This window comes from Bufo gargarizans, chromosome 6 (genome assembly GCF_014858855.1).
Source record: "Bufo gargarizans isolate SCDJY-AF-19 chromosome 6, ASM1485885v1, whole genome shotgun sequence".
NCBI classification, from domain to species: domain Eukaryota; kingdom Metazoa; phylum Chordata; class Amphibia; order Anura; family Bufonidae; genus Bufo; species Bufo gargarizans.
This window is the reverse complement of record NC_058085.1, coordinates 345,523,599-345,545,108: the sequence shown is the minus strand read 5'-3', so window position 1 is coordinate 345,545,108 and position 21,510 is coordinate 345,523,599. Positions and strand designations below refer to the sequence as shown.

At 48.4% G+C, this 21,510-nt stretch overlaps 1 protein-coding gene across 1 annotated transcript in view; it reads left to right on the top strand.

Moving 5' to 3' along the window:
- LOC122942204 (ATP-binding cassette sub-family C member 2-like) overlaps positions 1-20,158 on the top strand; it is a 197,168-nt gene extending 177,010 nt beyond the window's left edge. The window contains exons 30-32 of the mRNA XM_044299702.1: positions 9,945-10,111; positions 19,186-19,380; positions 19,791-20,158. Coding sequence (XP_044155637.1) covers positions 9,945-10,111; positions 19,186-19,380; positions 19,791-19,920 — 492 coding nt within the window. The 3' untranslated portion in view covers positions 19,921-20,158. The remainder of the gene's footprint in view (positions 1-9,944; positions 10,112-19,185; positions 19,381-19,790) is intronic.
- The last annotated feature ends 1,352 nt before the right edge of the window (positions 20,159-21,510 follow it).

The following is a 21,510-nucleotide window of genomic DNA, read 5'->3' as shown; positions in this document are numbered from 1 at the left end:
CATGCTTTCTGCATTGTGTTTATATAGATCTAAGTGTCTAAACAGTAGGAAGCTCCCTCTAGTGGTGGTTGTAGGCAAACATAATTTTCTCATTTTAAAGAGGTTGTCCCACCTGGAACATTAATGGCGTATTAACAGGATGTGCCATAAGTGTCCAGCAAGTGTGGTTTCCACCTCTGGGATCCGCTCCCATCTCAAAAACAGGGCCTGAAGTAAATGGAGAGCAATCTGTGCATACGTACCCACCCTCCATTTGCTGCTGTGGGACCAGAATTGCAGAGCACTGGTTTGGCTATTTTCAGAAATCCCATAGCAGTGAGTGGAGGGGTAGCGGCGCATGGTGCCCTGTTCTTGAGACAGGAGCAGGTTCCTGGGATCAGCACCTATCAGACAATTATGACATATCCTGTTTATATACCATAAATGTCCCAGATGGAACAATCGTTTTAATTCTGTCTATGCAACAAATTTGGATGTTTGTCTCAGCAAAAAGGGCTCTAGAGATTTAATATGAAATCCATCAACACACAATGATGGATTGGTTTAAATAAAAATAAAAAATGATGTTCAAGGGTGAAAAAACACGCTCCCTTATAGACATGCAATGTTAGTTATCACCCCTAATGGCCTTAGAAACTGTGATTTTCTATAGAGTAAATAATGAAAAAAATCTAACATGGCTGACTTATTAACCCTGACTTCTCCAGACTGGGGCAAAGCTGTGCATAGGTGACTGCTGCACCCAGGCCCTGGTGTCTGATGGGGCGCACAATGCTACATAAAGACACCAGTATTACAAATGTCATATGGTAGGCGGGGACCCTTTTACTGTACATTAGTGCTCATTAAGTGGATGGTTATTTTGGGCATGTGTCACGCCCAAGTTTTGCAGTGTAGAGGTCTGCCATAGGAATGAATGGGGTGTGCTGCGACACACGGATTGGCAAAAAATCGAACTGCTGAATTTTATTGAGATTGGGATGTTGCAGTTGCAGCCTACTTGCGAGCTGCGCTGTGACCTGATTCATTTCTGTGGCAGTCCTGCTACACTGCCATGCCCAAAATCGCTGTGTGGCCGTACCCTAAATCATCAGCAGATCCCACACCCCAAATGACTACGTCTGTCCATAGCTGCATGTATAAAGTCGTTGTGCGTTGCTTTACAGATCGCAAACCTATCACTAGGTGGCAGCAGTTACACATGTAAAGCCATAGTGAGCGGCGACTGTTTACTCAGCGAAAAATTACATTTGCTTTCCTCCACTTTCTTCATGTTTGGGGTTTCCTGGCAAGACTTAGCTTGTAAAATGTAATTTCACAGGCGGCTTAACAGCATGTGGATATCTAATATATAAGGATTACATCACTGACATGAAGTATTTGAAATCTGTGACCTGGAAACTATTAAGATGCCAGAAAAATGAGTCCACTGTGATATGGACACAATAGCGGCTCACCCAACAATGGGAGTCACCTTGTTTTCTTAACAGGAAAAATAAGTGACCCCCAACTGTGCGTGGAGAGATGACATCAAATTCTTCTACATATTCCAATCTGCTATAGGAACACGTATGATTATAAATTTTTCCCTTAGTTACGACTGTTTAAACATTTACAATATGAGGACCTTCCCAAGATGGCTCCTCTGCCAGTTCTCTAAATGCCAAAACTGCTTTCCCTCACTTCCCATACACACTTGCTGTAGCCAGCAGCTCCCTGCCAGCCAATCAGATTGGATTATTGAGAGACACGCCTCCTCACGCTGAAGCCTAATGCAGGCATGCAGTGTGAAGGACCGCCCCTCCGTCTTCCTGTCTTCCTAGCCAGAGACAGACAAGCCCTAGCAACTGTCTTTTAAGGGAGCAGTGGAAAGAGACAGAGGACATTAATGAAAGCTGTTATTATAAGGTAATTACAGATCTTTTGACAATCATTGACAGACTAACTCAGGTATACATGCCAAGCTCTAAAAAACTAGCAAATAAAAAAAGATATGATAGCTACCCTTTAAAAACTGCACAGATCTTCTGTCAATCCACTGCATACAATGAATGTGCAGAGCAGCGTTGAGTTGTATCCAAGAGCACCATGAAAATAAATCTGCCTGTCAGTTCATAATCAAGAAATGTGACATAAAGCAAACTATGTAGTAAATGTCACAAGACAGAATAAGAAATCTTATAAAGTAACTTAAGAAATGGAAAAAGCATCAGCACATACAGTATAAGACCTAGTTACATTGTTAATGAATGAATAATGGAGGAATCTCTCTGCAGCTATTAGATTAATTACATGGAGAAGCAGAGAGGTGGTGCTGTCAGCGTCTCCATCATTACCATAAAGGGAGGCTATGTGTGCTTTCATTATTTACAAGGAGGCAACACTATGTGTGCCTAATGTATTTACATGGAGAGACAAGGAGACAGTACTATCTGTGTCTACATTATATACATGGACACACATGGAGACAGTACTATCTGTGTCTACATTATATACATGAATACACATGGAGACAGTACTATCCGTGTCTACATTATATACATGGAAACACATGGAGACAGTACTATCCGTGTCTACATTATATACATGGACACACATGGAGACAGTACTATCCGTGTCTACATTATATACATGGACACACATGGAGACAGTACTATCCGTGTCTACATTATATACATGGATACACATGGAGACAGTACTATCTGTGTCTACATTATATACATGGACACACATGGAGACAGTACTATCTGTGCCTACATTATATACATGGACACACATGGTGACAGTACTATCTGTGTCTACATTATATACTTGGACACACATGGAGACAGTACTATCCGTGTCTACATTATTTACATGGATACACATGGAGACAGTACTGTCTGTGTCTACATTATATGCATGGACATGAAGAGGGCATTTTCTATTTGCTCGGTCCTCCCCAATTACCTAACCCCTTACACCGAGCCCCTCCCCCCAAACCCCAAAGAAATAAACACACCACACCACTGCTTGGATTTAATCGGCCACAGCAGCCGTTTATTTAAATACATACAAATTAAATAACATAAGTTAACCAATGACGAGGGAGGTCCTAGAAGCCCCAATAACTTAATAACACTGGAACACCTACGTCACCATCTTACCCCCAGCCGTTGAACCCAGCTCGGAGGCAGCAACTGATGGACACGTAATTAGTTCCTACCAGCTCCTCAATAAGAGTCCAGCCCCTCCCGCGGGGCCCTCCCATCCTCAGGTACCACCATATTCCTCCACTTCAAGGACCTCCCCCGCCTCCACGACTGCCACGACACAGAAAACAACAAACATCCACACTTCCCCTACCTCCACCTCCAACAGGGCTGGGTGGGTGGGCATTTCGCTCCCCTGGCCGCACTGAACACCGCTCCGCCCACTTCCTCCTTCCCTGCTCCTGCCGCGCCCCCCGCTGCCTCGGCAACTCGCGCCTCCGCTGGATTCCGCCCCCCCGCACCTCTTAACCCCTACCTTACCTTCCCTCGCCGCCACGCCTCTTCATGCGCGTCCTCCCCCACCGCTGCGCTCCTGTCCGGCCTGACTTGAAGAGGGCATTGGCTATTTGCTCGGTCCTCCCCAATTACCTAACCCCTTACACCGAGCCCCTCCCCCCAAACCCCAAAGAAATAAACACACCACACCACTGCTTGGATTTAATCGGCCACAGCAGCCGTTTATTTAAATACATACAAATTAAATAACATAAGTTAACCAATGACGAGGGAGGTCCTAGAAGCCCCAATAACTTAATAACACTGGAACACCTACGTCACCATCTTACCCCCAGCCGTTGAACCCAGCTCGGAGGCAGCAACTGATGGACACGTAATTAGTTCCTACCAGCTCCTCAATGAGAGTCCAGCCCCTCCCGCGGGGCCCTCCCATCCTCAGGTACCACCATATTCCTCCACTTCAAGGACCTCCCCCGCCTCCAACAACGCGCAGCTTGACCACCTCAACCCTGCGCGTCCCTCCACATACGTAACGCTATTTCCACACCACTCTGGAGCCCCAGAGACCACAGATCCGTCCCCACCGCATTCAGGTGCACACCATCAGCCCTCCAAAATGCACCCTCCCCTTTCTCCAGCACCTCATGCCGCACCACCACCCCGCCATTTCGCGCCATAAACCGGCCCACCGCCCTATTCACCTTGATCCGCGCCTTATTAAGCCTCTCCACCGACCTCGCATCCCTCCAAACCTTCCGCGGAACAATGTCAGACCAGACCGCGATCACCCCCGGAAACAAAGCCCAAATCCTGAGCAAGTCAAACTTAATATCGCGAACCAATTCCCTAAAAGGCCGCTTACCCAAGTCATTCCCCCCCACGTGCAAAACCAACACATCCGGGGGCCGGTCCAACCGCACAAAATGATGCACCTCCCTCATCACCCCGCCCCACAACATACCTCTCACACCTAACCACCGGACCGTAGCCAACTCCGGACTGAAACCCAACTGTCGCCCACTCGGCCGCACATCCGCTCTGATCGCACCCCAAAACACATAAGAGTGCCCCAAAATCCACACCAACGCCGCTGCCGTACGACCTGTGAACACAAAAGAACAAAATTAACACCAAACCACCACCCCAATACCATTACAACAAAGCAGGCCGCACATAGGATTTAAAACGCACCGACTCCCACCGCCCAATCCTCCTAATCACTTCGTCACTGGCGCCCAGCCTAGCGGCCTCAGTCGCCGCACCAATCCGGAACGAATGCCCAGAATAATCCTTGACCGGCACCCCCAACACCCTCAAACATTTCCTAAAGACCGCCAGAAATTGAAACCTAGACAAAAAGGAACCATCCTCATGCCTGAGGAAAGGAACACCGTCCCTCACCAGGCCCGCCCCATAAGACCGCACTCACCGAACTGGGCACATAATACACCCTGGCACCGAAAACAACATGAAACGACGCCCCCTGCCCTCCTGATCCGTTTTCGACCTGCGAATCCGAACGGACAACCTATCCCCCATCAACTCGATATCCTCACTCCTCAGCCCCCCCGCTCGACGAACACTGTCACACACCAACTCCCCCAAGCGAAAGGCGCCAAAAAACGCAGCCCTAAACAGCCCCAACTCCCACCCGGAACTGCAAATCCCACTCAACTGGTCACCCATTCGCCCCAACAACTCAAAAGACACCGGCCTCCGACAATCCGGCCCCCTGCACGCGCCCCTACGCCAACCCTTCAAAACCTGCCGCACCAAAAATTCCTTCGTCAAATCCCGCAGCCGGAAACCGAACGCGACCCCTGCAATAAAATGGTTCACCTTTGACACCGACCACCCCTCACCCTTCAGCTGCCCCAACAATACCAACAACCTCACATCCCCATCACCGCCCCCAGCCCCCCAAGCCCCGTTCCAAGACTCCCAGATCGCCCACGCCTTACCATATTCCCTCCACGTACCCGGACTCAACGAATCCCTCAACATCCCCATCACTTCTCCTCCAAGATCCCCCACAGCCACGACGGACACTCCAGACCCACCGCCTCCGCTTCTGGCGCTAGAAGCCGGAACCGCTCCCACTGTGAACGAGAAAGAGAATCCGCCACTGAATTAGACACCCCAGCCACATGCTCCGCCACCACCCACACATTAATCGACAAGCAGCGCAACACGAAAAACTGCAACAGCCGCACCACCGGCGGTGAAGATGCGGACAAACTGTTGATAGCCTGAACCACCCCCAGATTGTCACAATGAAAGCGCACCTTCCGGTTCCCCAATCTCTCCCCCCACAACACCACCGCCATCACAATGGGAAAAAGCTCCAACAAAGCCACATTCCTCACCCACCCCCGACTGACCCACGACTCCGGCCACACGCCCGCGCACCATTGACCCTGGCAATAAGCCCCAAAACCCACCCCCCCCGACGTGTCAGTATACAACTCCAACTCCACACTATCACACAATTCCTCCATCACCAACGACCTACCATTGTACTGACCTAAAAACTCCGCCCACACCCTCAAATCCCCTTTCAATTCCTTACGCAACCTGATAAAATGATGCGGCGCTGACAACCCTGCCGTAGCCGCGGCCAACCGTCTACAAAAAATCCTCCCCATTGGCATAATTTGACAAGCAAAGTTCAATTTTCCCAACAATGACTGCAACGCCCGCAACCTAATCTTCTCCCCTCCTATGGCCCTGTCAATCTCCTGACGCAAATCCACCAACTTATCCTGGGGAAGTCTGCACTCCATCCGCTCCGTGTCTATAACAATCCCCAAAAAACACAATTCCGTCACCGGACCAACCGTCTTCTCCCGCGCCAACGGTACCCCAAAACGCGCAGAAACTGACTGCACCGTGTGCAGCAACAAAGAACACACCCGTGAATTCGCCGCCCCTAAACACAAAAAATCATCCAAGTAATGGATAACAGATGAACAACCGGAAACATCCACCACCACCCATTCCAGAAACGAGCTAAACGTCTCAAAATATGCACATGAGAGAGAGCACCCCATCGGCAAGCACCTATCCACAAAATACCCCCCATCCCAAAAACAGCCCAACAAACCCATGCTCTCCACGTGCACCGGCAGCAAACGAAATGCCGCCTCCACATCGAACTTAGCCATCAACGTCCCCCGCCCCAACCGCCTTACCTATCTTACAGCCGCATCAAAGGACGTATAGACCACCGAACAAAGTTCAGGAGCTATACCATCATTGACCGACGCCCCTTTCGGATAAGACAAGTGATGAATGAGCCGAAACTTATTCGGCTCCTTCTTCGGCACCACTCCCAGCGGAGACACCCTCAACCCCGGGATCGGCGGTTCCTTGAATGGACCCGCCATCCGCCCCAACTCCACCTCCTTCCACAACTTCTCCGTCACCACCTCCGCATGAACAAGCGCGGACCTAAGATTCTTATGAACCATAGGCCCCGCCGTAACAACCGACGGAATCCGAAAACCAAAACTAAAACCCTCCCCCAACAAAACAGCCGCAACCCGATCCGGGTACCTATCTAGGAACACCTGCATCTCTTCCAACCGCACCGGCGTCCGTCCCCTTTCCAGCACCATCCCCCCCCTTATTCCTGCCCCCTTTGAAGCAACGGTTAGCGCCATGGGCCCCCCCACACCCCGTGCACTCATGCTTAAACTTGCACTTGGCCCCAAATCTGCAATTTCCTTCGTTAAATAAGAAACACAACCCCTTTGCCGACGCCGCTGCCAAGGCACCCGGGGATGACCCCCCGGACTCCCCCCGAAAGGGCTGCCCAGTCCTGGGAGGCGCGGTCACCCTCAACCACAACCCAATGTCCTTATGATCCCATCGGATATCGGGCCTAACCGCTTTCCGCTGCCGGAACTGCTCATCATACCGGAGCCAACCCACACCCCCATAAACCCTATACGCCTCCCCAATCGCGTCCTGGTAGCAAGACAGCGCCGAACAACAATCCGGCGACCGCTCCCCAATGACACTTGCCAATATGGCAAACGCCTGCAACCAATTAGCAAAAGTACGCGGAATCAATCGATGCCGCCGCTTATCCTCATCCTCCTTCTTCCCCTCATCCTTCTTACCCCTATCCAGGTTAAACCGTTCCAACGGAAGCAGCGAGAAGATCTCCACATACTCCCCCTTCCAAATCTTCTCCCTCACCTCCTGCTTCAAATGAGCCCCCAACGGCCCCTCAAAGCAGACGTACACCTCACCGCGCGCCCTATCATCCAACCTCTGCACCTCCTCCTCTCCCCCTGCCTGCGTTTCCACTGACACCGACCCCCCCACAACCCCCGGCGACCCTGCCACGGCCCCCGGTACCACCCCCCACCCTGGCAACGGAGACCCCGCACCCGCCCCCATACCCGATAACCATCCCGCCAGACCCCCCAACAACTGCCCCAAACCCCTACCAAACTCCCCCATGGACCCCCCCCCCAGCAACCGGGAAACCCTGCGCTAACATGGAGCCCCACGCAATCTCACCAGGCACCGCGGGCGCTGTGACTCCCGCTGCCGCAGATCCTGACTCCCGCCGACCGGACACTTCACCGTCCTGGATCCTGGACGTCGACGGCTGTTCATCCCGGACCACCTGCACGACCCTCTGCACAACACTGGACGGGCCCCGGGCGAAGACCTCAGCGCCCCCCACGGCAAGGGGATCCTCCTCCGCGCTGCTCCCATCTTCTCTGGACCTGCGCCGGCATCCGTCACCACCCAGCGCAGCCCGAGGAACCACGACGTCGTCCAGAAGCCGAGCGGACCGCCCGCTTAAGGAGGGACAGGGCCGGTCCGCCGTTCCCGGTCCGGAATCCACCAGCACAGCCGCAGGGAGAGTGGGAAGGGGCGTCCCGCTCCGCTCAGGGCCCCGCCGCATGACGGGATTCCTCCCGCGGCGTGAGCGACTCGCAGAAGGCCGAGCGGCCGCTCTCCGCCGCGGAGGGTCCACAGAGGGGCTCCCTACTCGGCGCCGGGCCCGTGGGGTGACTTCAGGGCTTAGGCGCGCCGGCGGAACACCACGCCGCGGCCGGGCAGCCCGCACTGTGGGGGAAATCTCAGGAGCAGGGGACACCAAACAGGCACCAACCTGCTCCTGCAGCCAGCCAGGCCCCCGCACCTCCGCCTCACGCCGCAACCGCTCCAACATGGCATCCACTGATAGGACAGGCGCCGACATCTCGCCGTCCGTTTCGCTCCCCTGGCCGCACTGAACACCGCTCCGCCCACTTCCTCCTTCCCTGCTCCTGCCGCGCCCCCCGCTGCCTCGGCAACTCGCGCCTCCGCTGGATTCCGCCCCCCCGCACCTCTTAACCCCTACCTTACCTTCCCTCGCCGCCACGCCTCTTCATGCGCGTCCTCCCCCACCGCTGCGCTCCTGTCCGGCCTGACTCACATGGAGACAGTACTATCTGTGTCTACATTATATACATGGGCACACATGGAGACAGTACTATCTGTGTCTACATTATATACATGGACACACATGAAGACAGTACTATCTGTGTCTACATTATATACATGGACACACATGGAGACAGTACTATCTGTGTCTACATTATATACATGGACACACAAGGAGACAGTACTATCTGTGTCTACATTATATACATGGACACACATGGAGGCTGTACTATCTGTCCCTACATTATATACATGGACAAACATGGAGACAGTACTATCTGCGTCTACATTATATACATGGACACACATGGAGGCTGTACTATCTGTCCCTACATTATATACATGGACACACATGGAGGCTGTACTATCTGTCCCTACATTATATACATGGACACACATGGAGACAGTACTATCTGTCCCTACATTATATACATGGACACACATGGTGACAGTACTATCTGTGCCTACATTATATACATGGACACACATGGAGACAGTACTATCTGTGCCTACATTATATACATGGACACACATGGAGACTGTACTATCTGTGTCTACATTATATACATGGACACACGGAGACAGTACTATCTGTGTCTACATTATATACATGGACACACATGCAGACAGTACTATCTGTGCCTACATTATATACATGGACACACATGGAGACTGTACTATCTGTGTCTACATTATTTACAAGGAGAGACAGAGAGACTATATGGACTTTCTTCAAGGAGACCAGGCAGCAGTACTATCTGTGCTTATGTCATTTAGGTGGAAAAACAATGAGACAGGGACTAATTTATAAACATTAACGATATTTTCAGGGATAGACGGGAGGTAACAAAATATATGATTACATAATTTTGCAGGCAAATGGATATCTATAGCACGTGGAAGGGTTGGTGGCGGGTTACCACAGCAGTTTGTCTCCCGTAAAGCAATAGAGATATCACTGCCTTGCAGTCCATTGGCCTTTTCATTTAGTGTATTTTTCCTCTGAAGGACCCAGTGCTGTTCTTTGGGACACTGAGGATGAATTTGGACCCGTCCGATCTGTACACAGATGAAGAAGTCTGGAAAGCTCTTGAACTCTCTCACCTCAAGCCATTTGTAGAAGAGCTGCAGGAAAAGCTTTTCTACGAAGTAAGCGAAGGAGGAGAGAACCTAAGGTAAGAGCACAGCCGCACTGGGGAGTCTCCTATCTTGTGTTAATCACAGCAGGCTCCTTCTGACAGACAAATGTTAAAACACAAGTTGCTACCCCCCTTGGATAAATTACATTAATTAAGCCACTTTGTATTTTTTGTGATTTGTTAATTTTACAGATTTTGTGATTTACCAATTTCTGCACATCTTCACATTCACACCTTGTCATGCTCTTGCTTCTACTTTTAACATACTTCAGTCCAAATTGTATCCCGTTTTCATTGAAAAATTTGTGGTCGGATCAGCTATCAGAAAGGTGAACCTAACCTATCTAACCCTATCTACAACAAGCAGTAGAGATATGCCATAACTGCTGTGGTAGGGCAGCCTAAAGGGGGCCATCCTAATAGAAGTGACTGTAAGAAGGTGTGGGTGGGTGGGTGAAATCAGCTGAATCAGCGTTAGCCTGGGCCCACAGGTGCCTGTAAATAGCCTAGTAATCAGCCAGCCTGGCCCACAGGTGCGTATAATTAGCCTTGTAATCAGCCTCCCCTCCCACAAATGCAGCAATACATTGCTTAATACTTGTGGTCGGATCAGCTATCAGAAAGGTGAACCTTACCTATCTAACCCTATCTACAACAAGCAGTAGAGTTATGCCATAACTCCTGTGGTAGGGCAGCCTAAAGGGGCCAAAAAGAGCAGACCTTAGTTTAGAGTAATATATACATACCGTTACGACACCAGATTTTCAACGGAAAAGATCTTTCACGATGAAGGTGTGGAATATACCGTATATATCAGTGACTTCCATCTACCTTACCTTTTTGTTATGTGCACCACCACATCATTCTTGGAGATGGTAAATGCTGATGCGATTGAAAGAGTGGCCGGTAACCAGGAACGATTTACTCCTATGTTGACTAACATATGACCCTATAACGAGAAGGTCTGAATCCTGAGAGCTGCAGACTGAAACAAACAATGGTGAATCTGTTGGAAGGCCTAGATGAACTCCAACCATCCGCCAAGGGCCCTGATCAGGCACCAACTGTTCCTGGTGGCAAAATACTTACCTCTACTTATTCCCCAGGCCACACTTTCTATTAAGGGCCCAAAAGTTAGAACATGGCATCTTCCGTCTTACTGTAGTAGTAAATTAAGTGAAATGTGTAAACACACCAGGCCTGGGGAACCATACACAGGAATACATGGCTATTTCGATTAATGAGCTAATGTTGCCTGTAATAAGGACAGAACGTACACATAATACCTGCAGTTGTGACAGAAAATAAGCTTAAGGTCGTGATAAACTATGTGTGCTGCGCCTGTAGTCGTGATATGACTTGTTGTGTCTGAAGACATGACAGACTTCGTAAACTGCACCTTATTACTGTACCTCCTACTGGAAGACGGCCGATACCCAGGACTTAGGCAGGACACCAACACCCTCGGCCCAAGTTTGTAGATGAAGTAAGCATGCCTGGGAGAAGATGATGTCCGCAAAGTCAGGCTTGGGATGACTGTTTATAAAGAAAACAATGAAAACCCAACAACCTAGAAAATAAAAGTCAGGGAAAACAATAACGCGAGTGAGACTCTAATGGCACAAGCCATGCGTGCGAGCCACCACAAGTATTGTATTGTGAGCCACAGATGACCGAGCTATGCAAGCGGGTCCGAAGGCAGAAAGAGACATGGAACTTACTTGTTGTGGGACCACGCAGTCGATCTCGAATGGCGGAGTTATGTGTGTAAAATTTAAACTGAGAAGCCATACGTGAGAGACTAATGGCGGAGCCATGCGTGAGAGACTCTAATGGCGGAGACATGTGTAACACTAAAGGGAGAAGAGAAGCGTGAGAGACTGATGGTGGAGTCATATGTGTAACACTAAAACGGAGAAGCCATGCGTGAGAGACTAATGGCAGAGTCATTGTGTAAGACTAAAACAGAGAAGCCATGCATGAGAGATTAATGGCGGAGTCATATGTGTAATACTAAAACGGAGAAGCCATGCGTGAGAGACTAATGGCGGAGTCATATGTGTAAGACTAAAATGGAGAAGCCATACATGAGAGACTAATGGCGGAGTCATATGTGTAAGACTAAAACGGAGAAGCCATGCATGAGAGATTAATGGCGGAGTCATATGTGTAAGACTAAAACGGAGAAGCCATGCATGAGAGATTAATGGCGGAATCATATGAGTAAGACTAAAACGGAGAAGCCATGCATGAGAGACTAATGGCGGAGTCATTGTGTAAGACTAAAACGGAGAAGCCATACGTGAGAGACTCTAATGGCAAAGCCATGCGTGAGAGACTCTAATGGGGGAGACATGTGTAACACTAAAGGGAGAAGCCATGCGTGAGAGACTGATGGCGGAGTCATATGTGTAACACTAAAACGGAGAAGCCATGCGTGAGAGACTAATGGCGGAGTCATATGTGTAAGACTAAAACGGAGAAGCCATGCATGAGAGATTTATGGCGGAGTCATATGTGTAATACTAAAACAGAGAAGCCATGCGTGAGAGACTAATGGCGGAGTCATATGTGTAAGACTAAAACGGAGAAGCCATGCATGAGAGATTAATGGCGGAGTCATATGTGTAAGACTAAAACGGAGAAGCCATGCATGAGAGATTAATGGCGGAGTCATATGTGTAAGACTAAAACGGAGAAGCCATGCATGAGAGACTAATGGCGGAGTCATTGTGTAAGACTAAAACGGAGAAGCCATATGTGAGAGACTCTAATGGCAAAGCCATGCGTGAGAGACTCTAATGGCGGAGTCATATGTGACAATAAAAGGGAGAAGCCATGCGTGAGAGACTCTAATGGCGGAGACATGTGTAACACTAAAGGGAGAAGAGAAGCGTGAGAGACTGATGGTGGAGTCATATGTGTAACACTAAAACGGAGAAGCCATGCGTGAGAGACTAATTGCGGAGTCATATGTGTAACACTAAAACGGAGAAGCCATGCGTGAGAGACTAATGGCAGAGTCATTGTGTAAGACTAAAACAGAGAAGCCATGCATGAGAGATTAATGGCGGAGTCATATGTGTAATACTAAAACGGAGAAGCCATGCGTGAGAGACTAATGGCGGAGTCATATGTGTAAGACTAAAATGGAGAAGCCATACATGAGAGACTAATGGCGGAGTCATATGTGTAAGACTAAAACGGAGAAGCCATACGTGAGAGACTCTAATGGCAAAGCCATGCGTGAGAGACTCTAAAGGCAGAGACATGTGTAACACTAAAGGGAGAAGCCATGCGTGAGAGACTGATGGCGGAGTCATATGTGTAACACTAAAACGGAGAAGCCATGCGTGAGAGACTAATGGCGGAGTCATTGTGTAAGACTAAAACAGAGAAGCCATGCGTGAGAGACTAATGGCGGAGTCATATGTGTAAGACTAAAACGGAGAAGCCATGCATGAGAGATTAATGGCGGAGTCATATGTGTAATACTAAAACGGAGAAGCCATGCGTGAGAGACTAATGGCGGAGTCATATGTGTAAGACTAAAACGGAGAAGCCATGCATGAGAGATTAATGGCGGAGTCATATGTGTAAGACTAAAACGGAGAAGCCATGCATGAGAGATTAATGGCGGAGTCATATGTGTAAGACTAAAACGGAGAAGCCATGCATGAGAGACTAATGGCGGAGTCATTGTGTAAGACTAAAACGGAGAAGCCATATGTAAGAGACTCTAATGGCAAAGCCATGCGTGAGAGACTCTAATGGCGGAGTCATATGTGACACTAAAAGGGAGAAGCCATACGTGAGAGACTCTAATGGCTAAGCCATGCGTGAGACTCTAATGGCTGAGTCATTGTGTAAGACTAAAACGGAGAAGCCATACGTGAGAGACTCTAATGGCTAAGCCATGCGTGAGAGACTCTAATGGCGGAGTCATGTGTAACACTAAAAGGGAGAAGCCATACGTGAGAGACTCTAATGGCGGAGCCCTTCATGAGAGGCTCTAGTGGCGGGGTCATATGTAACACTAAAAGGGAGAAGCCATGCGTGCGAGACTAATGGCAGAGCCATGTGTAGAACTAAAACGGAGAAGCCATGCGCGAGAGACTCTAATGGCGGAGTCATATGTAACACTAAAAGGGGAGAAGCCATACGTGAGAGACTCTAATGGCTAAGCCATGCGTGAGAGACTCTAATGGCGGAGTCATATGTAACACTAAAAGGGAGAAGCCATACGTGAGAGACTCTAATGGCGGAGCCCTTCATGAGAGGCTCTAGTGGCGGGGTCATATGTAACACTAAAAGGGAGAAGCCATGCGTGCGAGACTAATGGCAGAGCCATGTGTAGAACTAAAACGGAGAAGCCATGCGCGAGAGACTCTAATGGCGGAGTCATATGTAACACTAAAAGGGGAGAAGCCATGCGTGAGAGACTAATTGCGGAGTCATATGTGTAACACTAAAACGGAGAAGCCATGCGTGAGAGACTAATGGCAGAGTCATTGTGTAAGACTAAAACAGAGAAGCCATGCATGAGAGATTAATGGCAGAGTCATATGTGTAAGACTAAAACGGAGAAGCCATGCATGAGAGACTAATGGCGGAGTCATTGTGTAAGACTAAAACGGAGAAGCCATATGTAAGAGACTCTAATGGCAAAGCCATGCGTGAGAGACTCTAATGGCGGAGTCATATGTGACACTAAAAGGGAGAAGCCATACGTGAGAGACTCTAATGGCTAAGCCATGCGTGAGACTCTAATGGCTGAGTCATTGTGTAAGACTAAAACGGAGAAGCCATACGTGAGAGACTCTAATGGCTAAGCCATGCGTGAGAGACTCTAATGGCGGAGTCATGTGTAACACTAAAAGGGAGAAGCCATACGTGAGAGACTCTAATGGCGGAGCCCTTCATGAGGGGCTCTAGTGGCGGGGTCATATGTAACACTAAAAGGGAGAAGCCATGCGTGCGAGACTAATGGCAGAGCCATGTGTAGAACTAAAACGGAGAAGCCATGCGCGAGAGACTCTAATGGCGGAGTCATATGTAACACTAAAAGGGGAGAAGCCATACGTGAGAGACTCTAATGGCTAAGCCATGCGTGAGAGACTCTAATGGCGGAGTCATATGTAACACTAAAAGGGAGAAGCCATACGTGAGAGACTCTAATGGCGGAGCCCTTCATGAGAGGCTCTAGTGGCGGGGTCATATGTAACACTAAAAGGGAGAAGCCATGCGTGCGAGACTAATGGCAGAGCCATGTGTAGAACTAAAACGGAGAAGCCATGCGCGAGAGACTCTAATGGCGGAGTCATATGTAACACTAAAAGGGGAGAAGCCATGCGTGAGAGACTAATTGCGGAGTCATATGTGTAACACTAAAACGGAGAAGCCATGCGTGAGAGACTAATGGCAGAGTCATTGTGTAAGACTAAAACCGAGAAGCCATGCATGAGAGATTAATGGCGGAGTCATATGTGTAATACTAAAACGGAGAAGCCATGCGTGAGAGACTAATGGCGGAGTCATATGTGTAAGACTAAAATGGAGAAGCCATACATGAGAGACTAATGGCGGAGTCATATGTGTAAGACTAAAACGGAGAAGCCATGCATGAGAGATTAATGGCGGAGTCATATGTGTAAGACTAAAACGGAGAAGCCATGCATGAGAGATTAATGGCGGAGTCATTGTGTAAGACTAAAACGGAGAAGCCATACGTGAGAGACTCTAATGGCAAAGCCATGCGTGAGAGACTCTAATGGCGGAGACATGTGTAACACTAAAGGGAGAAGCCATGCGTGAGAGACTCTAATGGCAGAGACATGTGTAACACTAAAGGGAGAAGAGAAGCGTGAGAGACTGATGGTGGAGTCATATGTGTAACACTAAAATGGAGAAGCCATGCGTGAGAGACTAATTGCGGAGTCATATGTGTAACACTAAAACGGAGAAGCCATGCGTGAGAGACTAATGGCAGAGTCATTGTGTAAGACTAAAACAGAGAAGCCATGCATGAAAGATTAATGGCGGAGTCATATGTGTAAGACTAAAACGGAGAAGCCATGCATGAGAGATTAATGGCGGAGTCATTGTGTAAGACTAAAACGGAGAAGCCATACGTGAGAGACTCTAATGGCAAAGCCATGCGTGAGAGACTCTAATGGCGGAGACATGTGTAACACTAAAGGGAGAAGCCATGCGTGAGAGACTGATGGCGGAGTCATATGTGTAACACTAAAACGGAGAAGCCATGCGTGAGAGACTAATGGCGGAGTCATTGTGTAAGACTAAAACAGAGAAGCCATGCGTGAGAGACTAATGGCGGAGTCATATGTGTAAGACTAAAACGGAGAAGCCATGCATGAGAGATTAATGGCGGAGTCATATGTGTAATACTAAAACGGAGAAGCCATGCGTGAGAGACTAATGGCGGAGTCATATGTGTAAGACTAAAACAGAGAAGCCATGCATGAGAGATTAATGGCGGAGTCATATGTGTAAGACTAAAACGGAGAAGCCATGCATGAGAGATTAATGGCGGAGTCATATGTGTAAGACTAAAACGGAGAAGCCATGCATGAGAGACTAATGGCGGAGTCATTGTGTAAGACTAAAACGGAGAAGCCATATGTGAGAGACTCTAATGGCAAAGCCATGCGTGAGAGACTCTAATGGCGGAGTCATATGTGACACTAAAAGGGAGAAGCCATACGTGAGAGACTCTAATGGCTAAGCCATGCGTGAGACTCTAATGGCTGAGTCATTGTGTAAGACTAAAACGGAGAAGCCATACGTGAGAGACTCTAATGGCTAAGCCATGCGTGAGAGACTCTAATGGCGGAGTCATATGTAACACTAAAAGGGAGAAGCCATACGTGAGAGACTCTAATGGCGGAGCCCTTCATGAGAGGCTCTAGTGGCGGGGTCATATGTAACACTAAAAGGGAGAAGCCATGCGTGCGAGACTAATGGCAGAGCCATGTGTAGAACTAAAACGGAGAAGCCATGCGCGAGAGACTCTAATGGCGGAGTCATATGTAACACTTAAAGGGGAGAAGCCATGCGTGCGAGACTAATGGCGGATTTATACATTATTTTTATTTATTTTTTAAACCACTTATGCAGCACCAGTATGACTTGGGGACTCGCATAACCATGACCCTCTCCAACAATAAACCTAGGATGCTAACCAGCCTACAACCATATTGTACCCCTAACGAACAACACGAAGAACAGTCATCGGGCCCCCGAAGCCATGAGGCCCCCCGAAGCCAAGACACTGATCTGGATGACCTTACAGTGACGATAAGTAATTAAAACGTGAGCCAGACCTAATGGAAAATGCATAGACATTAGAGATCCGAACCACTTGCATGAACGAAACATTTAATCAACCGCGAAATGAAAACAGATGGGAGAACAACAAGAGCCAGAGGCATTGCAGTTCGCTAAGAAAAGATCCTTGTAGTGACAAACTAATGAACAACTGTGAAAACATAGTAGGAACTTACTCCTATTGACCCACTGACCGCTAGGGAGCTATTTGGTTAACTGGGGAGGGAGATCAATCTGAGTGAATGCGAACCAGAAGTAAAGGAGACCAGTCTGAGTGAATGCAAACCAGGACTAAAGAACACCACCCAAATTTTTTAATTTTTTTTCCTTTCTCCCGTCCCTCCCCCCAAGTAAACAGAAAAAGGTAGGCCTAAGGAATGTAACAAACCACCGGGGAAAGAACCGTAAGCAGCTATGTTTATCGGAAGAGCGGTATGCTGATAGCCCTAGTAAGAATACTGAGTAACCATTATGTAGCAATGAAAAGAAATGCAGCTTTAAGTGGAAGCAGAGTATAACACATGATGTAAGAACAAGTGGGTAAATGCAGCTCTGGATGTGAGTGGTGCCTAAAAACATGGCATGGGCACAGCTCTGAGTATGAGCATGAGGAGCATGGTATAAAGCAGCCGTATGAATGCAATCTGAAAGTGAGTATAGTATTAATGTAATGTAACAGCGGACGTATGTGTAAGACTAAAACGGAGACTTTAAATGCCATGAAGTAGATTTTTATTGATAGAAAACAGTTTGGCCAGACCAATAAAATAGTGATACCTACACTAGCTCTAGTAGTGAATGGTGTATAGGACAAAATGTGAACGCAGATACACGGACGTAGCTTTGACGGTAACCAAGTCCGATCCTACCGTGAATGCCAGCACTCGCCTGGCACCTTCTGCCATTGCCCAGGCGCAAACGAACCTCCACATGATGCTGCAGGAGTTTTTTTTTTTCTCCCCATTGATCAATGACCCTTCCAAAAACTAAATGAATCAAATACCATCATTTAAACACAGCGTGCGTGGCTTGGAGACACGCGTCCCATATGTAACAGGTATCAGAACATGCGACCATACCTATTCTAGGGACATGCTTACACCAATAACCATATGTAATAGCCCCCCACAAGCTGGACAAAATATACTAAGTTTTTATTTTTTTTTGTTAAATCGACCATTGATCCACATTTACCATCACTTAAACCCAGCACGCGTGCTTGAGCCAACTGCAGAGATGGGCCCCGCATGTAAATCAGGTATCAGAAAACATACAACCATGCCCACTCTAAGCACCTGCTACCCCAATGACTGTATGCAATGGCCCCACCAGGCCTCTGAATAGCCAGACAAACAATACAAACAACCATGGTTTGACCATTAGCGCCCAAACTCTGCTTCATCCCAGAGCACTACACGTCGCGGACCGCAGCGTGGGTCCCGTGCAAACAACTACGATCCTACCACGAATACCAGCGCCCTCCTGAGACATTCTGCCGTTGCCCAGCCGTAAGGAGCATCCACACCATGCTGCTGTATCCTAGAGCTGACTCACAGGTAGTGAAATCAGCTGAATCAGCGTTAGCCTGGGCCCACAGGTGCCTGTAAATAGCCTAGTAATCAGCCAGCCTGGCCCACAGGTGCGTATAATTAGCCTTGTAATCAGCCTCCCCTCCCACAAATGCAGCAATACATTGCTTAATACTTAACTTGTAAACGTGTACATTGTCTTGCATTTCCCTCACAAATGTTGTTTATGTGCAGTGTCGGGCAGAGGCAGCTGGTGTGTCTGGCTCGAGCGCTACTTCGCAAATCCAAGATCCTCATTCTGGATGAAGTCACGGCTGCGGTGGACCTGGAGATGGATAATTTAATCCAGAGGACCATCCGCAGTGAATTTGCAGACTGCACAGTGTTGACCATTGCACATCGGCTGCACACCATCATGGACAGTAACAAGTGAGGACAATACTTATCATCCCTTCTCCTTAGGCTCAATCATGTCAGACACTGGGCAGCATAGGTGTTAGTGCAGAGTCAAAGCTGACAAACTGTAGGCATATAGCTAACTCATAAAAAGTGGTTGTCACATTTCAAGTCCCCTGAGTTCTTGACCTAAGTAAATACTGTCCCCTATGTACAGTAAAAGAATATGTACTTCAATGAGTAAGTACATTAAAGGCAGACTACGAGCTGTAACCCAGGGTTAGGACTGCTCGAGAGTTGTAGTTGTTTTGCTAGAAGTCCTAGTGATTTTCCAAGTTTCATCTTGAAAATTCATGGACACTTCCAGAATTTAAAACAACTAAAATGGATTCTGTAAGTAAAAATAGTAGTATAATAGTATCTTTTGTTATTTTTGTTTTCAGGGTCATGGTGTTGGACGCTGGAAAGATAATAGAATATGGTAGTCCAGAAGACCTCCTGGTGAGCAAAGGACACTTTGCCTCTATGGCCAGAGATGCTGGCATTGAAGACACCAACACCATATCACTGTGAGGCCTAGAGGATGTAGACGTGTGTGATGAGACCTCAGCACAGACTCTGTTAGAACTCTATGAGCATTGACTGCTGCCAACCCAAGACAAGTCATGAAGCAATGTAAACTTTGGGAAAAAGATTCTCAGCAGTGGAAGGGAATATTGTTGATTGGAAAGTGGATTATAAGCTAAGATGACCAATCTTGTGTGATGTCATTGAATTTATAGTAACAAGTAAATAAACAGTAATAATTATGTGACTGTAGCACTGTCCATATGGCTTCATCATACCTTCTCTGTAAAAGTCTTGGGTACTTTGGCGGAACATGGCATATTTAAATCCTGCATCTTTAGACACTTTTTTGACTGAGGGAAAATGTGATCTCTTGCAATTGACTTAAACTGCAAAGCCAGGGTAGACATGGATATGAGCATTATACTTGTGAAGCTTAGGAGGGTGTCCTGGTCTCTATCTAGAAAACTTTGCTATAAAAGTTCATGGAGGTGTCCCAGGCCAGATGAGCTGTGTGGGAATGCAATGGGCACCTTCTACTGCATGTATGGTGGAGAAGCTGCCATGGCTAAGTTTTGTCACCAAAAGGTTTTCCAAGAATCACAACCTTCTGTGTCTTTGGATATGCCAACAAAATGTACGTTTCAGCAGTGGATTCTTTTCTCCTGTTCTTGCATATGATGGTGAAGAACAACCAGGCAAGAATGGGCTGCAAAAAGTTGGGATTCTAGTTGTGGCACCCAGTCATCCAAGGAACTAATTCTTCTGCTTCAGTGCCCCTTTTTCTTGTATGTTGGGTTATCATGGCAAATAAGGCAGATGTCCACTTGCATCTCTCTAAGATGTTAAGGTCACTTGACACTGGTGGGTAGCTAACAAGACTTTCTGTGTGCCGCTCTGTGGCTCTTTAGTGAAATGGTCTTGGGCATGGGATTTGCTGGTTTAACCTGTTGGGGATACATGACGTACTGGTACGTCATGTGTATTTCCGATCACAGCCATGCGGCAGGCGGTAATCGGAACTGGGTGCCTGCTGAAATCAATCAGCAGGCACCCTGGGACAATGCCGAGGGGGGTCCTGTGACCCCCCCCCCCCCGTATCGGCGATCGCTGCAAACCGCAGGTCAATTCAGATATGCGGTTTGCAGCGCTGTCGGAAGTTTCTGATCCCCGCAGTCCGTGACCACGGAGATCAGAAACTTCAAAATAACCAAAATTTTCATTTTTAACTACCCCCTCCCGCAGCCCTCATTATGTTCCGGTGGGCTGTGCAGGGGGGGATGAGCGGGCGGTGCTAGGGGGGCGGGCGTCCGGGCGCGCAATCATCCCGCCCCCTCGCATTTTCAGGATGGCCGCTCAGTTAGCAAGCAGAGTGTCAGCAAATTGCTGACACTCTGCTTGAAACGGCTGACATCTGTGCTGTGATGTCAGCCGTTTAACCCCTTTCATGCCGCGGTCCGTAGGGACTGCTGTATGGAAGAGGTTAACAGAGAGGGAGCTCCCTCCCTCTCCCATCGGGGGCTGCTGTGCCATTTCAACCCCCGATTCTTGACGGGATAACAGAGGGAGGGGACCCCCCTCCCTCCCCATCACCCG